Source organism: Nerophis ophidion, linkage group LG22 (genome assembly GCF_033978795.1).
Source record: "Nerophis ophidion isolate RoL-2023_Sa linkage group LG22, RoL_Noph_v1.0, whole genome shotgun sequence".
Lineage (NCBI taxonomy): Eukaryota > Metazoa > Chordata > Actinopteri > Syngnathiformes > Syngnathidae > Nerophis > Nerophis ophidion.
In genome coordinates, this window is record NC_084632.1 from 3684690 (window position 1) to 3708283 (window position 23594).

Genomic DNA, 23594 nt, shown 5'->3' on the forward strand with positions numbered 1-23594 from the left:
AGTTTACATCTAAATCAGTGTTTCTTACCCATGAGCGCCCCCTAGAGGGCTGGGGCCCAAAAAATATCACTTTCTAATTTCCGAATGGGCCACAGCGGTACTCAGTTGTAATACACTTTCCCAACACTTGTGGCAGTCATGACAATATCAAACAGAGATAAAGTCAAGATACATTTCTTCAGCGCAAAAAATATGACTAAATTTGTGAATCTGTACTTTAATTTTCACCATTGACAGTTTATTTCAGAAAAAATGTGTTTATTTCAACATAACATAATTGCATGTAACGTATGTTTTCCATTTATTTATGAGTTAATGATTATATTTGATCAGTTATTTTTCTAATCAGCCTGACCTAAGCCTCACTTTTACGGGTTTGATCAATAATCCTCTTTGAGATCAACACATGCTTTGACATCATTTGACGAGTCCTCTACATGTAATTATTGAACATCGTTACAATCAAGAGTAAGATGACTAATTCATCGTTAGTATTTGAGTGGGTCTCGGGCCCCTCGTTAGTGGAAAAGCGTTTTTGTTTTTTTTGTTCCCTTCCCTAACAGGCGCAGGATTCCTGGAGAGTGTGCATCCACAGGATCTGTTGTTGATGGGGTCAGCGAGGTGGGAAGAAGTATCTCCTCCTGACTGCAGGCTAAAAATAACCTGGCTGAGACCCCCTGCTGTTCTCGGGGATGAAGGTTATTGCTGCAACATGACAAATAGTTCTTATCCAGCCAGAAATAAATCACTGAAACACGTTTTCTAATGAAGGGAAACTTGTGTGAGAGAAATACTGCATATATATTCAACCATAAATACCTCTGCCAGGTCCTGCCCACCAATAGTAAATAAATACAACCTTTAAAACCATCCTGAATTTCTGACAATTCCAGAAACTTTCATCAAAATCCGTTCATAACTTTTTGAACTACGTTGCCAACTAACTAGCTAAGAAAGATAAAAGGTTGGGTTGTCTTATGTCGGCGCTGGGGATGGGTACAAAATCGGGTGCCGATTAAGAACCCAACAGTAACTTTGCGGTCACTCCAGCAGCACTGAGAGCGGACTCAGCCAAACAATAATAATGTAACAATTTGCAATGCCAACAAAGAAATTGCCTGGGAAAGAAAACGCACCAGCGTAATTAAAGCCAGGCTTCACTTTTCAATCAATCAATCAATGTTTATTTGTATAGCCCTAAATCACAAGAGTCTCAAAGGGCTGCACAAGCCACAACGACATCCGCGGTACAGAGCCCACAAGTTGATAAACCGATATTTAAATGTTGAAAACAAAACAAATTAAAACGTATTTAACACATAAACGACGTTTCTGGGTTCCCGGGGACTTTTAACATAGAGGCAGTTTTTCTTAACTATAGGTTGTCGGACCAAAATAGGTCTGTTTTATCAGCTAGTACTCAGTTGTAATACACTTTTCCACCACTTGTGGCAGCAATGACAATCTAACACAAACAGAAGAAGTCTGGAGCTACAGTCAGATTATTTTGCGCAAAAATTATGACTCAAGCGGTGAAACTCTTTAATTTCAATGAGTTTAGTCAAACGTTTATTATTAATTTAGTTCATTCCAATAATAATATTGTATTACTGAATAGTTCTTAAATTTTGATTGACTCCCTTCTTATGGAGTATGTTTAGTTATTTTTTTTTTTTTCTAAATCAGCCTGACCTAAGCCTTAAGTCTATTGAATGAAATTAAAATCAATAGTAAGATTAGAAATTGAGTATTAATATTTAACTTGTCACACAAGTTCAGAACCCCTGCCTTAAGGTCTACAATATATATTGTATTGGTTTTGAAAAGCTCTAGAACTTTTTGGTCAAAATCTCCTTCCAGGTCTGTGGAAATGCGTCCCGCCCACACTACCTGGTGCCTCATCTGAGCTGCTTTGACATATATTACCATAGTAACTAATTAGATTACCATAGTAACTAATTAGATTACCATAGTAACTGGTATATCATCCAACTTTTCCAAAATTATACTAGCCTGATGCTAATATATACCATAGACATGCTACACATTAGCATTAGCGATTTCACATGGCAATTTTAACACCTCCAAATATGTTCATGGAAACTACAACTAAGATGTGCTATACAGCTGACGCGTAACAAGCAAAAAACTTACAGTATTAACACTTTTAAGGCACAACAAAAACCAACACATCATAAACTACAAATACTACTGCTATCTAACGTCTTGGATTTGCGTATTTAACAACTAGACAGCAGTTATCATATTTAGATCATTTCTAAATATTTGTTTGTGGGGGCAGGTGTAAGTCAGCCCCGCCTGTAGGAGGAAAAGTCACCGCCGCTGTCCATGGTGCTGAGGACGAGCACCAGCGGAAAGGGGCGGGGCATGTGCTGACGGCGAGACACAGCTGGCAGGGGATTAGATTTCATAGGCGGCACATGTTAGTCTAATCATCTGTTCTCTTTAAAAGTAAGCGGCCGGGAACCGAGCAAGAGAGAGGAACCTTGTTAAAAAAACATTAAAACTTTGTTAAACCTGCACGCTTGGCTCAAAGCGGTAATATTCATAAGTCTTCGGAAATTTCAATCCAAAAACGCATTTCTTGGAACAACTGTTTAAACGCATGTCTAGGAATAACACTTTCATTTGTTGACAATGATTAAAAAAGAAGGGTTGTCTTATATTCGTGTCACGACAGTAATATTGATAAGTCTTCTAGAATTTCAATGCAAAAAACGCATGTCCAGGAATAACACTTTTAAATTTTTCCACAAATATTAAAAAAGAAGGGTCGTCTTATATTTGTGTCAAGACGGTAATATTGATATGATGAAATTTCAATGCAAAAAGGCATTAAAAAAGGGTCGTCTTATATTCATGTTAAGACGGTAATATTGATAAGTTTTCTAGAATTTCAATGCAAAAACGCATGTCTAGGACCAACACTTTCATTTATTGACAAATATTAAAAAAGAAGGGTTGTCTTATATTCGTGCCAAGAAAGTAATATTGATAAATCTTCTAGAATTTCAATGCAAAAAGGCATGTCCAGGAATAACACTATTAAATGTTTCCACAAATATTAAAATTAGAAGGGTTGTCTTATATTTGTGTCAAGACGGTAATATTGATAAGTCTTTTAGAATTTCAATGCAAAAACGCATGCCCAGGAATAACAATAGTAACTTTTTCCACAAATATTAAAAAAGGATCGTCTTATATTCATGTTAAGACGGTAATATTGATAAGTTTTCTAGAATTTCAGTGCAAAAACGCATGTCCAGGAATAACACTGTTTCTTTTGTTGACAAAGATGAAAAAAGAAGGGTTGTCTTATATTCGTGTCAAGACAGTAATATTGATAAGTCTTCTAGAATTTCAATGCAAAAACACAAGTCCAGGAATAACACTATTAAATGTTTCCACAAATATTAAAAAAGAAGAGTCGTCTTATATTTGTGTCATGACGGTAATATTGATATGATGAAATTTCAAAGCAAAAACGCATGCCCAGAAATAACAATAGTAATTTTTTCCACAAATATTAAAAAAGGGTTGTCTTATATTCGTGTCAAGACAGTAATATTGGTAAGTCTTCTAGAATTTCAATGCAAAAACGCATGTCCAGGAATAACAATAGTAACTTTTTCCACAAATATTAAAAAAGGGTCGTCTTATATTCATGTCAAGACAGTAATATTGATAAGTCTTTTAGAATTTCAACGCAAAATCGCATGTCCAGGAATAATACTGTTTCATTTGTTGACAAATATTAAAAAAGAAGGGTCGTCTTATATTGGTGTCAAGACGGGAGTGCACTTATGTGTCCGACTGACCGTGGCTCGCAGTGCCTGGATGCCGTGAGTGCGAGGGAAGCCCATGGAAGTGAGGATGGCGATGCTCTCCTCAGGGGGTGAGTTGTCCAGCCGGGTGTTGCCCAGGATGCTGTCGGGGGCGGGGCCGGGGTCCAGCATGGAGGGGAGAAGGAGGGGCTCTGCAAAGTCTGGAGACAAAGACAAGGCCCTTAAAAAAAAACAATGTACGTTGATGAACGCCTACAAAAAGGCAAACTATTGATTTTTAGTCTGGGACTGAAGACAAAAGTGGTGAACGGGCGTCTTTCATCTGCCGGAAATAAAAGAAAAGTTTTAATGGCGTGTTATTGATTGGCCGTGAAGGAGCAGGCGTGCGTTAAGAGGCGTAAATAAACACGCCCACTTAAATGCTCCTCATTAAACTGCTTGTTTCCACTCCAGCTTTAATGAGTCCGCACACAAAGTCACTCACGTCTGCACACGCTCACTTCTGTGCACGCTACACTCTTCTTCTACACACACACATGACGTTATTTTGGAGTGTAAAGATGTTAAATCACACCTACAAACCAATCGGTGGTGCCAAATAGCGACCCTCGCCCAAGCACTTCTGAGCTTTTCTTCCTGTCATTCACACCCAAACAAACGCATGTCGTATGTTGTCGTTGTTTTATTCCGTAAATCGGGAAATTGGCAAATTTGTAGCGAACCACATTGATTCATATTTCAAAGTAAAGGTCTCGATGAAGCATGTGCAGTTATGCTTTTATTCCGTTGATATTTCTTCATATGGACGTAATGTGCGAAAAATATATTTTTGCACGATTATTTTTTGTAATTCCACCTCCGAATTAACATGGTGATGCTATAAGTAAAAAAAACTTGAAAAAAACGTAAATCACTGGTAATTCACACTGTGGGTCCTTGCATTTAAAACATTTCATAATTTAAGGAAAAATGTCAAGATGAGAGAAAATTCAAAAACATAACGACGGAAATTCGTGAAAATAGCGAAATTGTCAAATTTGTAGCGAGCCACAATGAGTCATATCTCAAAGTAAAGGTCTCGATGAGGCCTTTGCAGTGATGTCATTATTATTTTAATAAACTTTCGTATGATGACAAAATGTGCGAAAAATATATTTTTGCACGATTTTTTTTAATTCCACCTCCGAATTAACATGGTGATGCTATAAGTAAAAAAAACTTGAAAAAAACGTAAATCACTGGTAATTCACACTGTGGGTCCTTGCATTTAAAACATTTCATAATTTAAGGAAAAATGTCAAGATGAGAGAAAATTGAAAAACATAACGACGGAAATTCGTGGAAATAGCGAAATCGTCTAACTTGTAGCGAGCCACATTGAGTCATATCTCAAAGTAAAGGTCTCGATGAGGCCTTTGGAGTGATTTCATTATTATTTCAATAAACTTTCATATGATGACACAATGTGCGAAAAACATGTTTTTGCACAATTATTTTTTTCAATTCCACCTCCGAATGAATATGATGATGCTATAAGTGAAAAAACTTGAAAAAATGCTGTTGCTGGATATGAGGGCAAATTTTCACCGCTTTATAACATAAATCACTTGTAATCTACAGTGTAGGTCCTTCCATTTAAAAATGTTTCATAATTCAAAGAAAATATTAACATGAGAGCAAATTCAAGAACATTACAACAGAAATTCGTGAAAATAGCGAAATTGACAAATTCCTTGCGAGCCACATTGAGTAATATCTCAAAGTAAAGGTCTCGATGAGGCCATTACAGTGATGTCATTATTATGTCAATCAATCAATCAATGTTTACTTATATAGCCCTAAATCACTAGTCAATAATAAAGTTCAATTTTGGTTTCATCTAACTACATGACATTCTCCCAATCCTCTGCTGTATCATCCATGTATCCATTTTGGTATAAACTCAACTGGTGGTGTTTGGAGGAAGAAGAATACTGAGTTGCATCCCAAGAACACCATACTTACTGTGAAGCATGGGGGTGGAAACATCGTGCTTTGGGGCTGTTTTTCTGCTAAGGGGACAGGACGATTGATCCGTGTTAAGGAAAGAATGAATGGGGCCATGTATCCTGAGATTTGGAGCCAAAACCTCCTTCCATCAGTGAGAACTTTGAATGGTTGACTAAATACTTATTTTTAATTTACAAGTAAATTCTTTAAAATTCTTACAATGTGAATTCCTGGATTTTTTTTCCACATTCTGTCTCTCACAGTTGAAGTGTACCTATGATGAAAATGACAGACCTCTGTCATCATTTTAAGTGGGAGAACTTGCACAGTCGCTGGCTGACTAAATACTTTTTTGCCCCACTGTATATAAACTATCAGACTATGAGACATCATGCCTCGTCGGCGTGTTGTCGGAGGGTGTAACAACACTAACAGGGAGGGATTCAAGTTGCACCACTGGCAAGAAATCTGCCGCCAGACCCCCATTGAATGTGCCAGAGTGTCTTCACATTTGAGCGGCGATGCTAAGACAGACATGGCACAGAGATGTATGGATAACCTGCAGATGCATTTTCAACGATTAAGTCAACGAAATCACAAAGTTGAGTTTTGTTGACTTATGTGCTAATCAGACATATTTGGTCGCAGCGTGACTGCCAGCTAATCGATGCTAGATTACTACGCTAATCGATGCTAACATGCTATTTACGCTAGCTGTATGTACATTTGAATCTAGATACCCACATTTAATGTGAAACAAACACTTACCAATCGACGGATTTAAGTTGCTCCAGTGTCACAAGACGCGAAAGTCCTGATGGTTTGGTCCGCACATTTTACCGGCGATGTTAATAAGGCAGCCGTGCTATGGGCCACTTCATTAGGTACACCCACGCTATGGCCGAATAGCGTCAATAGCTATTCGCTCAATAGCTTCAATTTCTTCTTCAATTTCGTTTTCGCTATCTGCCTCCGTACTCCGACCATCTTTTTCAATACATGCGTAATCTGTTGAATCGCTTAAGTCGCTGAAATTCGAGTCTGAATCCGAGCTAATGTCGCTATATCTTGTGTTGGATCCACTTTGGACTGGACTCTTGCGACTGTGTTGGATCCTTTATGGATTGAACTTTCACAGTATCATGTTAGACCCGCTCGACATCCATTGCTTTCCTCCTCTCCAAGGTTCTCATAGTCATCATTGTCACCGACGTCCCACTGGGTGTGAGTTTTCCTTGCCCTTATGTGGGCCTACCGAGGAAGTCGTAGTGGTTTGTGCAGCCCTTTGAGACAATAGTGATTTAGGGCTATATAAGTAAACATTGATTGATTGATTGATATTTACGCTAGCTGTATGTACATTTGAAACTAGATACCAACATTTAATGCGAAACAAACACTTACCAATCGACGGATTTAAGTTGCTCCAGTGTCACAAGACGCGAAAGTCCTGATCGTTTGGTCCGCAGATTTTACCGGCGATGCTAATAAGGCAGCCATGCTATGGGCCACTTCATTAGGTACACCCACGCTATGGCCGAATAGCGTCAATAGTTATTCGCTCAATAGCTTCAATTTCTTCTTCAATTTCGTTTTCGCTATCTGCCTCCATACTCCGACCATCTGTTTCAATACATGCGTAATCTGTTGAATCGCTTAAGCCGCTGAAATTCGAGTCTGAATCCGAGCTAATGTCGCTATATCTTGTGTTGGATCCGCTTTGGACTGGACTCTTGCGACTGTGTTGGATCCATTATGGATTGAACTTTCACAGTATCATGTTAGACCCGCTCGACATCCATTGCTTTCCTCCTCTCCAAGGTTCTCATAGTCATCATTGTCACCGACGTCCCACTGGGTGTGAGTTTTCCTTGCCCTTATGTGGACCTACTGAGGATGTCTTAGTGGTTTGTGCAGCCCTTTGAGACACTAGTGATTTAGGGCTATATAAGTAAACATTGATTGATTGATTGATATTTACACTAGCTGTATGTACATTTGAAACTAGATACCCACATTTAATGCGAAACAAACACTTACCAATCGACGGATTTAAGTTGCTCCAGTGTCACAAGACGCGAAAGTCCTGATCGTTTGGTCCGCACATTTTACCGCCGATGCTAATAAGGCAGCCATGCTATGGGCCACTTCATTAGGTACACCCACGCTATGGCCGAATAGCGTCAATAGCTTCAATTTCTTCTTCAATTTCGTTTTCGCTATCTGCCTCCATACTCCGACCATCTTTTTCAATACATGCGTAATATGTTGAATCGCTCAAGCCGCTGAAATCCGAGTCTGAATCCGAGCTAATGTCGCTATATCTTGCTGTGGTAACCGCCATGTTTGTATTGGCAGCACTGTGTGACGTCACAGGGAAATTGATAGTGATTTCGAAGATAGCGAAAATAAGGCACTTTAAAGCTTTATTTAGGGATATTCCAGAGACCGGTAATATTTTGAAAAAAACATCAAAAAATACAACAAGCCACTGGGAACTGATTTTTATTGTTTTTAACCCTTTTGAAATTGTGATAATGTTCCCCTTTAAGTCTCGTTCTCGTTTTGGGGTTTCAACTCCGAACCGCGTGGCCAATTCTCCAAGGGCCTCGACAAAGTGCGCCAAAGGGTGAACTTGAGCTGGGTTTTCTCCTTCAAAGTCAAAGACAGCAGGATGTTCCGCTTTTTTTTTTCTTCCTCTCCGCAGGCCTTTTTAACGAGCGCGGCGGGAAATAAAAGTGACAGAAGTTGAGGCCTGGGTGGAACATCTCAGCTCCCCCAGCGCTGACAAACTTTATTGTCTGGTCACGGACGTGCGCACGCCGATAAACGACTACATAAGCGTCCTGATCCGGCGGAGATGTGACTCGTCTCTCACTTTGAATTACCTGGGAGTTAAAGGAAGGCCACACACACAGCAATAAACATGCCTCGTCGCGGCGTGTTAGCGTCTGAAATCGAGGAGGAGGAGGAGATTTGCGGAGACAGTGTTTTTCCAGAAAAACGGCAACACTGACATTTATACCCAAACACCAACATTGAAAAACATGTAATTTATTTTAAATGTGTTTTAATATCCATCCATCATCCATCTTCTTCCGCTTATCCGAGGTCGGTTCACGGGGGAAGCAGCCCAAGCAGGGAAGCCCAGACTTCCCTCTGTCAGGTTGGCCCCTGACAGTTTGTTTGTGTTCTACTTTTTTCCTGCGTGTGTAGAATTTCCTGTCAGCGCTCTTATTTTGTTGGTTTCCTGTCTTTCTCCCTGAGCGCTGTTTCCACTCAGCTGCGGCTGATTGGCACCAGGCCACACCTGACGTCAATCAGCCCGCTCCTATTTGAACCTGTTTTGTCCTCCAGTCGAATGCTGGATTATTGTCATGTATTATTGCTCCTGTCGTGCCGTACCGTGTCGAGTCTTTGCAGCGTAGCGGTAAGCTATATTTGTTAGATGTTTGTGGCTTACTGCTGTTTTTTGTTCCCTGCTTCCAGTTTGTTTTCATATTACAAGTACGACTTCTGTTTTCCTTTTTGTTTTTGCTAGCTTCCATGCGACGTTCCTTTTGTTTTCTAGCTCCCATGCTAGCTCTCTTAGTTGGTTATCCTCCTTGTGCGCGCTTTTTGTTGTACCCCTTTTGTTTGTTCTTGTTTTAGTATTTATAATAAATCATGTTTTCTCATTCAATGCCTGCCTCCTTCTCTGCATCTTGGGGTTCGACACAAACCAACTCTGACACCCTCTCCCCAGCCACTTCGTCCAGCTCTCCCCGGGGGATCCCGAGGTGTTTCCAGGCCAGCCGGGAGACATAGTCTTCCCAACGTGTTCTGGGTCTTCCCCGTGGCCTCCTACCGGTTGGACGTGCCCTAAACACCTCCCTAGGGAGGCGTTCAAGTGGCATCCTGACCAGATGCCCGAACCACCTCATCTGGCTCCTCTCCATGTGGAGGAGCAGCGGCTTTACTTTGAGTTCCTCCCGGATGGCAGAGCTTCTCACCCTATCTCTACGGGAGAGACCCAAACTCATTTCGGCCGCTTGTCCTTTCGGTTATAACCCAAAGCTCATGACCATAGGTGAGGATGGGAACTTAGATCGACCGGTAAATTGAGAGCTTTCCCTTCCGGCTCAGCTCCTTCTTCACCACCTCGGATCGATACAGCGTCCACATTACTGAAGACACCGCACCGATCCGCCTGTCGATCTCACCATCCACTCTTCCCTCACTCGTGAACAAGACTCCAAGGTACTTGAACTCCTCCACTTGGGGCAGGGTCTCCTCCCCAACCCGGAGATGGCACTCCACCCTTTTCAAATGTGGAGACACTCCGGCACATTCAACGGGGGTCTGGCGGCAGACACTTTGGCATCTTGGGGCCAGTGGTGCAACTTGAATCCCTCCCTGTTAGTGTTGTTACACCCTCCGACAACACACCCACGAGGCATGATGTCTCCAAGGCTCCAAAAAATAGTCGAAAAAACGGAAAATAACAGAGCTGAGACCCGACGTTTGTAATGTGTTGAAAATGAAAATGGCGGGCGTGTTACCTCGGCGACGTCACATTCTGACGTCATCACGATAAACAGAAAGGCGTTTAATTCGTCAAAATTCACCCATTTAGAGTTCGGAAATCGGTTAAAAAAATAAATGGTCTATTTTCTGCACCATCAAGGTATATATTGACACTTATATAGGTCTGCTGATAATGTTCCCCTTTAATAAATAGATGAGTTTTGCTGTAGAAAAGCAAGCCGTGGAGCTTTCACACAATAAACAGATGATTTGCTGTGCAGCGGGGGAGTGCACTGTCAGTTCCTTACCGGGCTCCTCCATGTGGGCTATGATCCAGTTGAAGGCCATCTCCGGGCCCATGTTGCCCGTGTAGTAGACGGCCTTCCTGCAGGCCTCCAGCGGGAAGCCCATCTCCGCCAGCTGCATGACCGCCACCTCGTCGATCTCTGGAGCTGAGGGGAGGCAGAGGAGAAGGGAGCGTCACCCACCTGGACTCCTTCGGACTTAGCAACCGGAGCTACTGGCTCTCCTCGGGCCTCATTAAGTGAAGAGGTTACTTCAATGCGGGAACTGTGACGGCGTGCAAGGAGGAGAGCGTGCGTTCACTTCAAGGTGCTGCTAATGAGAAGGAGGTACTCACAGTCCAAGGAGCTCATGGAGGTATCTGCAGAACAAAGGAGACCAATCACACATTGCATCCATGACGAGTCCGAACTATCACGTCATGAATTTAATAAGGAACGCGTTCTTAAAGACCTACTGAAAGCCACTACTAGCGACCCCGCAGTCTGATAGTTTATATATCAATGATGAAATATTAACATTGCAACACATGACAATACGGCCTTTTTAGTTTACTAAATTGCAATTTGAAATTTCGCGCGAAGTATCCCGTTGAAAACGTCACACGTATGATGACTTGTGCGCGTGACGTCTCGGGTTGTAGCGGACATTTTGTTCCAGCCCGATCCAAGCTATAAGTAGTCTGCTTTAATCGCATAATTACACAGTATTCTAGACATCTGTGTTGCTGAATCTTTTGCAATTTGTTCAATTAATAATGGAGACGTCAAGGAAGAAAGATGTAGGTGGGCGGCGTTGCTTTAGCAACACAATCAGAGCCGGTGTTTTCTTGTTTACATTCCCGAAGGTGAAACTTTACTATGGAACAGAGCGGTCACGCGAACATGGTTCCCGACCACATGTCAACCGGCAAGTTTCGGTGAGAAAAATTGTGCTAATAAGTCGGCTCTTACCGTAGACATGAGCAGTGACCACACCCCTCTGACTTTCAGGTACGACTATATAATCTCACTAAAACACTAGTAACACAATAAGCAGATAAGGGATTTTCCAGAATTATCCTAGTAAATGTCTCTAATAACATCTGAATCGCTCCCACTGCCCTTGTCTTTTTTTTTCTCGTAGTCCTTCACTCTCACTTTCCTCATCCACGAATCTTTCATTCTCGCTCAAATTAATGGGGAAATTGTCGCTTTCTCAGTCCGAATCGCTCAAGCTGCTGGTGTTCATGATTGTAAACAACGTAGGTGAAACTTTACTATGGAACAGAGTGGTCAGGCGAACATGGTTCCCGACCACATGTCAACCGGCAGGTTTCGGTGAGAAAATTTGTGCTAATAAGTCGGCTCTTACCATAGACATGAGCGGAGCTTGCGTCCTCCTGCAGCTGCCTGGCTTCCCTCACAGGCACTGGCGGTCACCACACCCCTCCGACTTTCAGGTACGACTATATAATCTCACTAAAACACTAGTAACACAATAAGCAGATAAGGTATTTTCCAGAATTATCCTAGTAAATGTGTCTAATAACATCTGAATCGCTCCCACTGCCCTCGTCTTTTTTTTTCTTTCTAGTCCTTCACTCTCACTATCCTCATCCACGAATCTTTCATCCTCGCTCAAATTAATGGGGAAATCGTCGCTTTCTCGGTCCGAATCGCTCTAGCTGCTGGTGTTCCTGATTGTAAACAACGTAGGTGAAACTTTACTATGGAACAGAGCGGTCACGCGAACATGGTTCCCGACCACATGTCAACCGGCGAGAAAATTGTGCTAATAAGTCGGCTCTTACCATAGACATGAGCGGAGCTTGCGTCCTCCTGCAGCTGCCTGGCTTCCCTCACAGGCACTAGCGGTCACCACACCCCTCCGACTTTCAGGTACGACTATATAATCTCACTAAAACAGTAGTAACACAATAAGCAGATAAGGTATTTTCCAGAATTATCCTAGTAAATGTGTCTAATAACATCTGAATCGCTCCCACTGCCCTCGTCTTTTTTTTTCTTTCTAGTCCTTCACTCTCACTATCATCCTCATCCACGAATCTTTCATCCTCGCTCAAATTAATGGGGAAATCGTCGCTTTCTCGGTCCGAATCGCTCTAGCTGCTGGTGGCCATGATTGTAAACAATGTTCAGATGTGAGGAGCTCCACAACCCGTGACGTCACACGCACATCGTCTGCTACTTCCGGTACAGGCAAGGCTTTTTTATTAGCAACCAAAAGTTGCGAACTTTATCGTGGATGTTCTCTACTAAATCCTTTCAGCAAAAATATGGCAATATCGGGAAATGATGAAGTATGACACATAGAATGGACCTGCTATCCCCGTTTAAATAAGAACATCTCATTTCAGTAGGCCTTTAAAAGTCCATTTTCTTGTTGCTGTTTGTCGCCATCCTGTGGACAAGATGGGTAATTGACAGCTATGACCAGGTCTTTACTTATGAAGAAAGGAGCACTAAGAAGCTCCACGAGGCGCCGCAGCCTGGGAGAGACAATCGGGTCAAGAAGATTCATTGCTGAGGCCAGCAGAACCAGAACCGGGTCGCGGTTATTGAAGTGGAAATGACTCATCATACTAACAGTGCAATAAATAACTCTCATGACCTCCTTTTGTTTACGCGGTGAGGCAGGAAGAGAAGCCACGAGTCCGTCTTTTAACTTACTACCATAAAAATGATGAGTCGTCACATGGTGTAGAAGGGAAGGTTCATTTGAGTGCAGGAGGTAAACATTTTAAAAAATATAGTATGACATTCCGACAGTAAAATTACATTTGTGTCATAATATTGGGATTTAAAGGAGCCATATGTAATAATGTCAAGTCATTTAAAGGAGCCATATGTAGCAATGTCAAGTCATTTAAAGGAGCCATATGTAATAATGTCAAGTCATTTAAAAGGAGCCATATGTAATAATGTCAAGTCATTTAAAAGGAGCCATATGTAATAATGTCAAGTCATTTAAAGGAGCCATATGTAATAATGTCAAGTCATTTAAAGGAGCCTTATGTAATAGTGTCAAGTCATTTAAAAGGATCCATATGTAATAATGTCAAGTCATTTAAAAGGAGCCATATGTAATAATGTCAAGTCATTTAAGGGAGCCATATGTAATAATGTCAAGTAATTTAAAGGAGCCATATGTAATAATGTCAAGTCATTTAAAGGAGCCTTATGTAATAGTGTCAAGTCATTTAAAAGGAGCCATATGTAATAATGTCAAGTCATTTAAGGGAGCCATATGTAATAATGTCAAGTCATTTAAGGGAGCCATATGTAATAATGTCAAGTCATTTAAAGGAGCCATATGTAATAATGTCAAGTCATTTAAAGGAGCCATATGTAATAATGTCAAGTCATTTAAAGGAGCCATATGTAATAATGTCAAGTCATTTAAAGGAGCCATATGTAATAATGTCAAGTCATTTAAAAGGAGCCATATGTAATAATGTCAAGTCATTTAAAGGAGCCATATGTAATAATGTCAAGTCATTTAAAGGAGCCTTATGTAATAGTGTCAAGTCATTTAAAAGGATCCATATGTAATAATGTCAAGTCATTTAAAAGGATCCATATGTAATAATGTCAAGTCATTTAAAAGGAGCCATATGTAATAATGTCAAGTCATTTAAAGGAGCCATATGTAATAATGTCAAGTCATTTAAAAGGAGCCATATGTAATAATGTCAAGTCATTTAAAGGAGCCATATGTAATAATGTCAAGTCATTTAAGGGAGCCATATGTAATAATGTCAAGTCATTTAAGGGAGCCATATGTAATAATGTCAAGTCATTTAAAGGAGCCATATGTAATAATGTCAAGTCATTTAAGGGAGCCATATGTAATAATGTCAAGTCATTTAAAGGAGCCATATGTAATAATGTCAAGTCATTTAAAAGGAGCCATATGTAATAATGTCAACTCATTTAAAGGAGCCATATGTAATAATGTCAAGTCATTTAAAGGAGCCATATGTAATAATGTCAAGTCATTTAAAGGAGCCATATGTAATAATGTCAAGTCATTTAAAGGAGCCATATGTAATAATGTTATGGCATTATCACAAAAATGGCCCTGATATGTCACTAATAACTCATCTTCTTTTCCAATATCTCTATAACTGATAACAGTAGTTCATCCCCTTGTTCACCCCCTGGGAGGTGAGGGGAGCAGTGGGCAGCAGCGGTAGCCCCGCCTGGGAATCATTTTTGGTGATTTAACCCCCAATTCCAACCCTTGATGCTGAGTGCCAAGCAGGAGGTAATGGGTCCCATTAATATAGTCTTTGGTATGACTACTGCCACTGGTAAAGTTACTAAACATGTCAGACCCTAGTACATCTAAAACTTGCCACTCTCAACTCATTCATGACAAAGTCAGGAACAAAAGCAGGATTTATATTGGAGATGCCTTTGAAGGCAGAGAAGATTTTTTCATTAGAGGCCAAACTTGCTAATTTCCATCTTGATAGGTAAGTCAGGCATTTACCTTTTCTTATTACCTGTAATAAATGGAAATGGACATTTGATATGTAAACTACATTGTCCAATACAGTCCGAGATCTTGAAGCCTGAACAGGACCCAGAAACTTACTCAGTTGAAGACTGAACAGGACTTAAAAACTTACTCGGTTGACGACTAAACAGGACCCAAAAACGTAATAATTTGAAGCCTGAACAGGATCCAAAAGCTTCCTTGTTTAAAGGCTAAACAAGACCTAAAAACCTACTCGGCTGAAGACTGAACAGGACCCAAAAACTTACTCGGTTGACGACTAAACAGGACCAAAAACTTAATAATTTGAAGCCTGAACAGGACCCAAAAAGTTCCTCATTTAAAAGGCTAAACAGGACCCAAAAACTTACTCGGTTGAAGACTAAACTTGTTTGAAGATTAAACAAGACACAAAAACTACTCGTTTAAAGACCAAACAGGACCCAACAACTTACTCGGTTGAAGACTAAACAGACCCTAAAAACTTACTTGTTGAAAGACCAAACAGGACCAAAAAACATACTAATTTGAAGCCTCAACAGGACCCAAAAACTTACTCAGTTGAAAACTGAACAGGACCCAAAAACTTACTCGGTTGACGACTAAACAGGACCCAAAAACTTAATTTGAAGCATAAACAGGACACAAAAAGTTCCTCGTTTAAAAGGCTAAACAGGACCCAAAACGTACTCAGTTGAAGACTAAACTTGTTTGAAGATTAAACAAGACACAAAAACTACTCGTTTGAAGACCAAATAGGACCCAACAACTAACTTGGTTGAAGACTAAACAGGACCTAAAAACTTACTTGTTTAAAGACCAAACAGGACCCAAAAACATAATAATTCGAAGCCTCAACAGGACCCAAAAATGTACTCGGTTGAAAACTGAACAGGACCCAAAAACTTACTCGGTTGACAACTAAACAGGACCCAAAAACTTAATAATTTGAAGCCTGAAAAGGACCCAAAAAGTTCCTCGTTTAAAAGGCTAAACAGGACCCAAAAACTTACTCGGTTGAAGACTAAACTTGTTTGAAGATTAAACAAGACACAAAAACTACTCGTTTAAAGACCAAATAGGACCCAACAACTTACTCGGTTGAAGACTAAACAGACCCTAAAAACTTACTTGTTTAAAGACCAAACAGGACCCAAACAACATACTAATTTGAAGCCTCAACAGGACCCAAAACCTTACTCGGTTGAAAACTGAGCAGGACCCAAAAACGTACGCGGTTGACGACTGAACAGAACCTAAAAACTTACTCAATTGAAGACTGAACAGGACTTAAAAACTTACTCGGTTGACGACTAACCAGGACCTAAAAACTTAATAATTTGAAGCCTGAACAGGACCCAAAAAGTTCCTCGTTTCAAAGGTTAAACAGGACCCAAAAACTTACTCGGTTGAAGACTAAACTTGTTTGAAGATTAAACAAGACACAAAAACTACTTGTTTAAAGACCAAACAGGACCCAAAAACTTACTCGGTTGAAGACTAAACTTGTTTGAAGATTAAACAAGACACAAAAACTACTTGTTTAAAGACCAAATAGGACCCAACAACTCACTCGGTTGAAGACTAAACAGGACCTAAAAACTTACTTGTTTAAAGACCAAACAGGAGCCAAAAACTTACTAATTCGAAGCTTCAACAGGACCCAAAAACTTACTCGGTTGAAAACTGAGCAGGACCCAAAAACTTACGCAGTTGACGACTGAACAGGACCTAAAAACTTACTCAATTGAAGACTGAACAGGACCCAAAAACTTAATAATTTGAAGATTAAACAAGAGACAAAAACTTACTTGGTTGAAGACCAAATAGGACCCAACAACTTACTCGGTTAAAGACTAAACAGGACCTAAAAACTTACTTGTTTAAAGACCAAACAGGACCCAAAAACTTACTCGGTTGACGACTGAACAGGACCCAAAAACTTAATAATTTGAAGCCTGAACAGGACCCAAAAACTTACTCGGTTGAAAACTAAACAGGACCTAAAAACTTACTTGTTTAAAGACCAAACAGGACCCAAAAACATACTAATTCGAAGCCTCAACAGGACCCAAAAATGTACTCGGTTGAAAACTGAACAGGACCCAAAAACTTACTCGGTTGACGACTAAACAGGACCCAAAAACTTAATAATTTGAAGCCTGAACAGGACCCAAAAAGTTCCTCGTTTAAAAGGCTAAACAGGACCCAAAAACTTACTCGGTTGAAGACTAAACAGACCCTAAAAACTTACTTGTTTAAAGACCAAACAGGACCCAAAAAACATACTAATTTGAAGCCTCAACAGGACCCAAAAACTTACTCGGTTGAAGACTAAACTTGTTTGAAGATTAAACAAGACACAAAAACTACTTGTTTAAAGACCAAAGAGGACCCAACAACTCACTCGGTTGAAGACTAAACAGGACCTAAAAACTTACTTGTTTAAAGACCAAACAGGAGCCAAAAACTTACTAATTCGAAGCTTCAACAGGACCCAAAAACTTACTCGGTTGAAAACTGAGCAGGACCCAAAAACTTACGCAGTTGACGACTGAACAGGACCTAAAAACTTACTCAATTGAAGACTGAACAGGACCCAAAAACTTAATAATTTGAAGATTAAACAAGAGACAAAAACTTACTCGGTTGAAGACCAAACAGGACCCAACAACTTACTCGGTTAAGGACTAAACAGGACCTAAAAACTTACTTGTTTAAAGACCAAACAGGACCCAAAAACTTACTCGGTTGACGACTGAACAGGACCCAAAAACTTAATAATTAGAAGCCTGAACAGGACCCAAAAACTTACTCGGTTGAAAACTAAACAGGACCTAAAAACTTACTTGTTTAAAGACCAAACAGGACCCAAAAACATACTAATTCGAAGCCTCAACAGGACCCAAAAATGTACTCGGTTGAAAACTGAACAGGACCCAAAAACTTACTCGGTTGACGACTAAACAGGACCCAAAAACTTAATAATTTGAAGCCTGAACAGGACCCAAAAAGTTCCTCGTTTAAAAGGCTAAACAGGACCCAAAAACTTACTCGGTTGAAGACTAAACAGACCCTAAAAACTTACTTGTTTAAAGACCAAACAGGACCCAAAAAACATACTAATTTGAAGCCTCAACAGGACACAAAACCTTACTCGGTTGAAAACTGAGCAGGACCCAAAAACGTACGCGGTTGACGACTGAACAGAACCTAAAAACTTACTCAATTGAAGACTGAACAGGACTTAAAAACTTACTCGGTTGACGACTAAACAGGACCCAAAAACTTAATAATTTGAAGCCTGAAAAGGACCCAAAAAGTTCCTCGTTTCAAAGGTTAAACAGGACCCAAAAACTTACTCGGTTGAAGACTAAACTTGTTTGAAGATTAAACAAGACACAAAAACTACTCGTTTAAAGACCAAATAGGACCCAACAACTCACTCGGTTGAAGACTAAACAGGACCTAAAAACTTACTTGTTTAAAGACCAAACAGGAGCCAAAAACTTACTAATTCGAAGCTTCAACAGGACCCAAAAACTTACTCGGTTGAAAACTGAGCAGGACCCAAAAACTTACGCAGTTGACGACTGAACAGGACCTAAAAACTTACTCAATTGAAGACTGAACAGGACCCAAAAACTTAATAATTTGAAGATTAAACAAGAGACAAAAACTTACTCGGTTGAAGACCAAATAGGACCCAACAACTTACTCGGTTAAAGACTAAACAGGACCTAAAAACTTACTTGTTTAAAGACCAAACAGGACCCAAAAACTTACTCGGTTGACGACTGAACAGGACCCAAAAACTTAATAATTTGAAGCCTGAACAGGACCCAAAAACTTACTCGGTTGAAAACTAAACAGGACCTAAAAACTTACTTGTTTAAAGACCAAACAGGACCCAAAAACATACTAATTCGAAGCCTCAACAGGACCCAAAAATGTACTCGGTTGAAAACTGAACAGGACCCAAAAACTTACTCGGTTGACGACTAAACAGGACCCAAAAACTTAATAATTTGAAGCCTGAACAGGACCCAAAAAGTTCCTCGTTTAAAAGGCTAAACAGGACCCAAAAACTTACTCGGTTGAAGACTAAACAGACCCTAAAAACTTACTTGTTTAAAGACCAAACAGGACCCAAAAAACATACTAATTTGAAGCCTCAACAGGACACAAAACCTTACTCGGTTGAAAACTGAGCAGGACCCAAAAACGTACGCGGTTGACGACTGAACAGAACCTAAAAACTTACTCAATTGAAGACTGAACAGGACTTAAAAACTTACTCGGTTGACGACTAAACAGGACCCAAAAACTTAATAATTTGAAGCCTGAACAGGACCCAAAAAGTTCCTCGTTTCAAAGGTTAAACAGGACCCAAAAACTTACTCGGTTGAAGACTAAACTTGTTTGAAGATTAAACAAGACACAAAAACTACTCGTTTAAAGACCAAATAGGACCCAACAACTCACTCGGTTGAAGACTAAACAGGACCTAAGAACTTACTTGTTTAAAGACCAAACAGGAGTCAAAAACTTACTAATTCGAAGCCTCAACAGGACCCAAAAACGTACTCGGTTGAAAACTGATCAGGACCCAAAAACTTACTCGGTTGACGACTGAACAGGACCCAAAAACTTAATAATTTGAAGATTAAACAGGAGACAACAACTTACTCGGTTAAAGACTAAACAGGACCTAAAAACTTACTTGTTTAAAGACCAAACAGGACCCAAAAACATACTAATTCGAAGCCTCAACAGGACCCAAAAACTTACTCGGTTGACGACTGAACAGGACCCAAAAACTTAATAATTTGAAGCCTGAACAGGACCCAAAAACTTACTCGGTTGAAGACTAAACTTGTTTGAAGATTAAACGAGAGACAAAAACGTACTCGTTTAAAGACTAAATAGGACCCAACAACTTACTCGGTTGAAGACTAAACAGGACCCAAAAACTTACTAGTTTAAAGACTGAACAGGACCCAAAAACTTATTCCTTTAAAAAACACTTTAAATAACATTGCTGAAAACATCTAATTGAGGGGCGGGCTGCATAAAATAACGTGACGGGCCACATAAAATGGCGTGGCAGGCCAGATAAAATTATGTGGTGGGGGAACTAAAAGAGTGTGGCGGGCCAGATAAAATAACACGTCAAAACAAGTACAATGGCAAGCCACATAAAATAATGTCACACACAAAAAAATGACATGATGGGCCACAATAAATACATGGTGGGCTACATAAAAAGGTACGGTGGGCCACTATAAATGACATGGTGGGCCACTATAAATGACATGGTGGGCAGTTTAATTACTTCACATTAAATATTCCAACTTGAAAAAATTGGGGGGGTTAATATCATATTTGATATATTTTTCCATAAAAAAAATAAGTTTTCTTTGAACATTCCAAAACATTCAAATTTTTTAAAAAACTGTAAAATTGTAGAACATTGACGGATAGATCTGAATTTGATTTAGAGATTTAAGCCTTAAGAATAAAAAAATAATAAAAATAAAATATGTATATACTGTATATAATATTGGGTTTATAGATTGTGTATTGTGTGTGTGTGTGTGTGTGTGTGTGTGTGTGTGTGTGTGTGTGTGTGTGTGTGTGTGTACCTGTCGTGTCCTCGGGCAGCACAATGGGCGGCATGAGGTCTGGAAGTTCCTCTTCACCTGCCTGAAGTCCTGTGGCCCGCAGACGACTCAGATCAAGGAAGTCTGGAACATCTATGGCCAGATCTACACCCAATGATCACATATTGGACATAAACAAAAAACATATAATAAACATTTGACATAAACAAACACATATAAAAAACATTTGTTTATGTCCAATGGTTATTATATCAATAATACATGGGTTGTACTTGTATAGCTTTTCTACCTTCAAGGACCTCAAAGCGCTTTGACACTACTTCCACATTCACACACACATTCACACACTGGAGGGAGCTGCCATGCAAGGCGCTAACCAGCACCCATCAGGAGCAAGGGTGAAGTGTCTTGCTCAGGACACAACGGACGTGACGAGGTTGGTACTAGGTGGGGATTGAACCAGGGACCCTCGGGTTGCGCACGGCCACTCTACCACCGCGCCACGTGTTTGTTTGTCAAATGTGTGATTATTTATTCATTGTGTGATTATTTATTCATGTCAAACACATAATCACACATTTGACATAAACAAACAAATATAGTAAACATTTGACAAACAAATACATATAATAAACATTGGACATAAACAAGCAAATATAAACATTTGACATAAACAAACACATATAATAAACATTTGACATAAACAAGCACATATAAACATTTGACAAACAAACAAACATTTGACATAAACAAACACATATTAAACATTTGACATAAACAAACACATATAATAAACATTTGACATAAACAAGCACATTTAATAAACATTCGACATAAACAAACAAAAATTGGACATATGCAAACACATAATAAACATTTGACATAAACAAGCACATATAAACATTTGACAAACAAACAAACATTTGACATAAACAAACACATATAATAAACATTTGACATAAACAAGCACATTTAATAAACATTCGACATAAACAAACAAAAATTGGACATATGCAAACACAACATTTGACATAAACACATAATTAACATTTGACAAAAACAAACACACAAACATTTGACACAAACAAACATATAATAAACATCTCACATAAACAAACACACACAATAAACATTTGACATAAAAAAACATAATAAATATTTGACATAAACAAACACATAATAAACATTTGACATAAACAAACACATAATAAACATTTGACATAAACAAACACATATAATAAACATTTGACATAAACAAACAAAAATTGGACATATGCAAACACATACAATAAACATTTGACATAAACAAACACAAACATTTAATTGATTTTACTCTTTAAAATAGTTTTTAATCATATTTGTTTTTATATATTTTTTTATATTGGTTTTATATTTATTTATTTTTTGTTTTTATTCAGTCATTGGTGGAGCATAATATTGTTTTTTTTAATATTGTTTTTAACATGGCTGTGCAGCACTTTGGAAACGTTATTGTTGTTTAAATGTGCTATATAAATAAAGTGGATTGGATTTGACATAAACAAACACATAATAAACATTTGACACAAACAAACAAAAATTGGACATATGAAAAACACAAACATTTGACATGAACACATAAACATCTGACACAAACAAACACACATAAAAATTTGACACAAACAAACATATAATAAACATCTGACATAAACACACATAATAAACATTTGACATAAACAAACACATAATAAATATTTGATATAAACAAACACATAAACATTTGACATAAACACATAATAAACATTTGACATAAACAAACACATATAATAAACATTTGACATAAACACATAATAAACATTTGACACAAACAAACACACATAATAAACATTTGACATAAACAAACATATAATAAACATCTGACATAAAAAAAAACACATATAATAAACATTAGACATAAACAAACATAATAAACATGTTTGCGTGTTTCTGGTCACGTGACAACAGAATCTTCCTAGAGTGTCTCTGATGGATCAAAGCTCTCTGCTGCCCTCTAGTGGATATTTGACACACGTCAGTCCTACTATTTCTAACATCCTATGTCTACATTTTGTCAGGCTTGCCCCTGACAGTTTGTGGATGTTTTAGTTTTGTCCTCTGCATTTGTCTGTTTCCTGTGTTTAGTATTTCATGTCCTTTAGTTCCTGTCAAGTGCTCTTAATTTGTCAGCTTCCTGTCTTGTTCCCTGAGTGCTGTGTTCCTCCTCAGTGTGTTTAGTATTTCCTGTCTAGTGCTCTTATTTTGTCAGCTTCCTGTCTTGTTCCCTGAGTGCTGTGTTCCCCCTCAGCTGCGGCTGATTGGCATCTGGCCACACCTGTTGCCAATCAGCCTGCTCCTATTTGTACCTCCTTTGTCTTGTGTCAGTTGCTGGATCATTGTATTGTATTGTCGTTGCCTCATGTCACTCTCGTGTCTTTGCTACCTGTCGTGTCCGGCATCATTTCAGCTATTAACCGTCGCGCTACATCTTGTCCTGGTCGTCGTAGCGGTAAGCTGTTTTTGTTAGCCATTAGCTATTTCCAGTTTTTCTGTTTGTTATCCTCTACCTTCCATGCTAAAGTTCCTTTTTGTTTTTCTAGCTCCCAGTGCTAGCTCTCTTAGTTTGTTATTCCGCCCACGTGCGTGCTTTTTGTTTGTTCTTGTTCTATTATTTAAATTAAATCATGTTTTCCCATTCAATGCCTGACTCCTCTGCATCATGGGGTTCGTCAACAAATAACCCTGACACATTTAGTCTGTGATCCTAACTGTATATTTAAAAAAAAAAAAAAAAAAAACACAAATTATTGCAATATTACAAGTAGTCAATGTGTACAGGTGGGCACTT

General features: G+C 39.2%; 1 protein-coding gene across 1 annotated transcript in view; it reads right to left on the reverse strand.

The window, feature by feature from the left end:
- The window catches only part of usp13 (ubiquitin specific peptidase 13), a 90303-nt gene that overhangs the window by 7072 nt on the left and 59637 nt on the right, over positions 1-23594 (reverse strand). The window contains exons 15-18 of the mRNA XM_061883038.1: positions 20753-20875; positions 10942-10965; positions 10610-10753; positions 3840-4006 (exon numbers count right to left, since the gene is read on the reverse strand). Of these exons, the coding sequence (XP_061739022.1) occupies positions 3840-4006; positions 10610-10753; positions 10942-10965; positions 20753-20875 (458 nt within the window). The remainder of the gene's footprint in view (positions 1-3839; positions 4007-10609; positions 10754-10941; positions 10966-20752; positions 20876-23594) is intronic.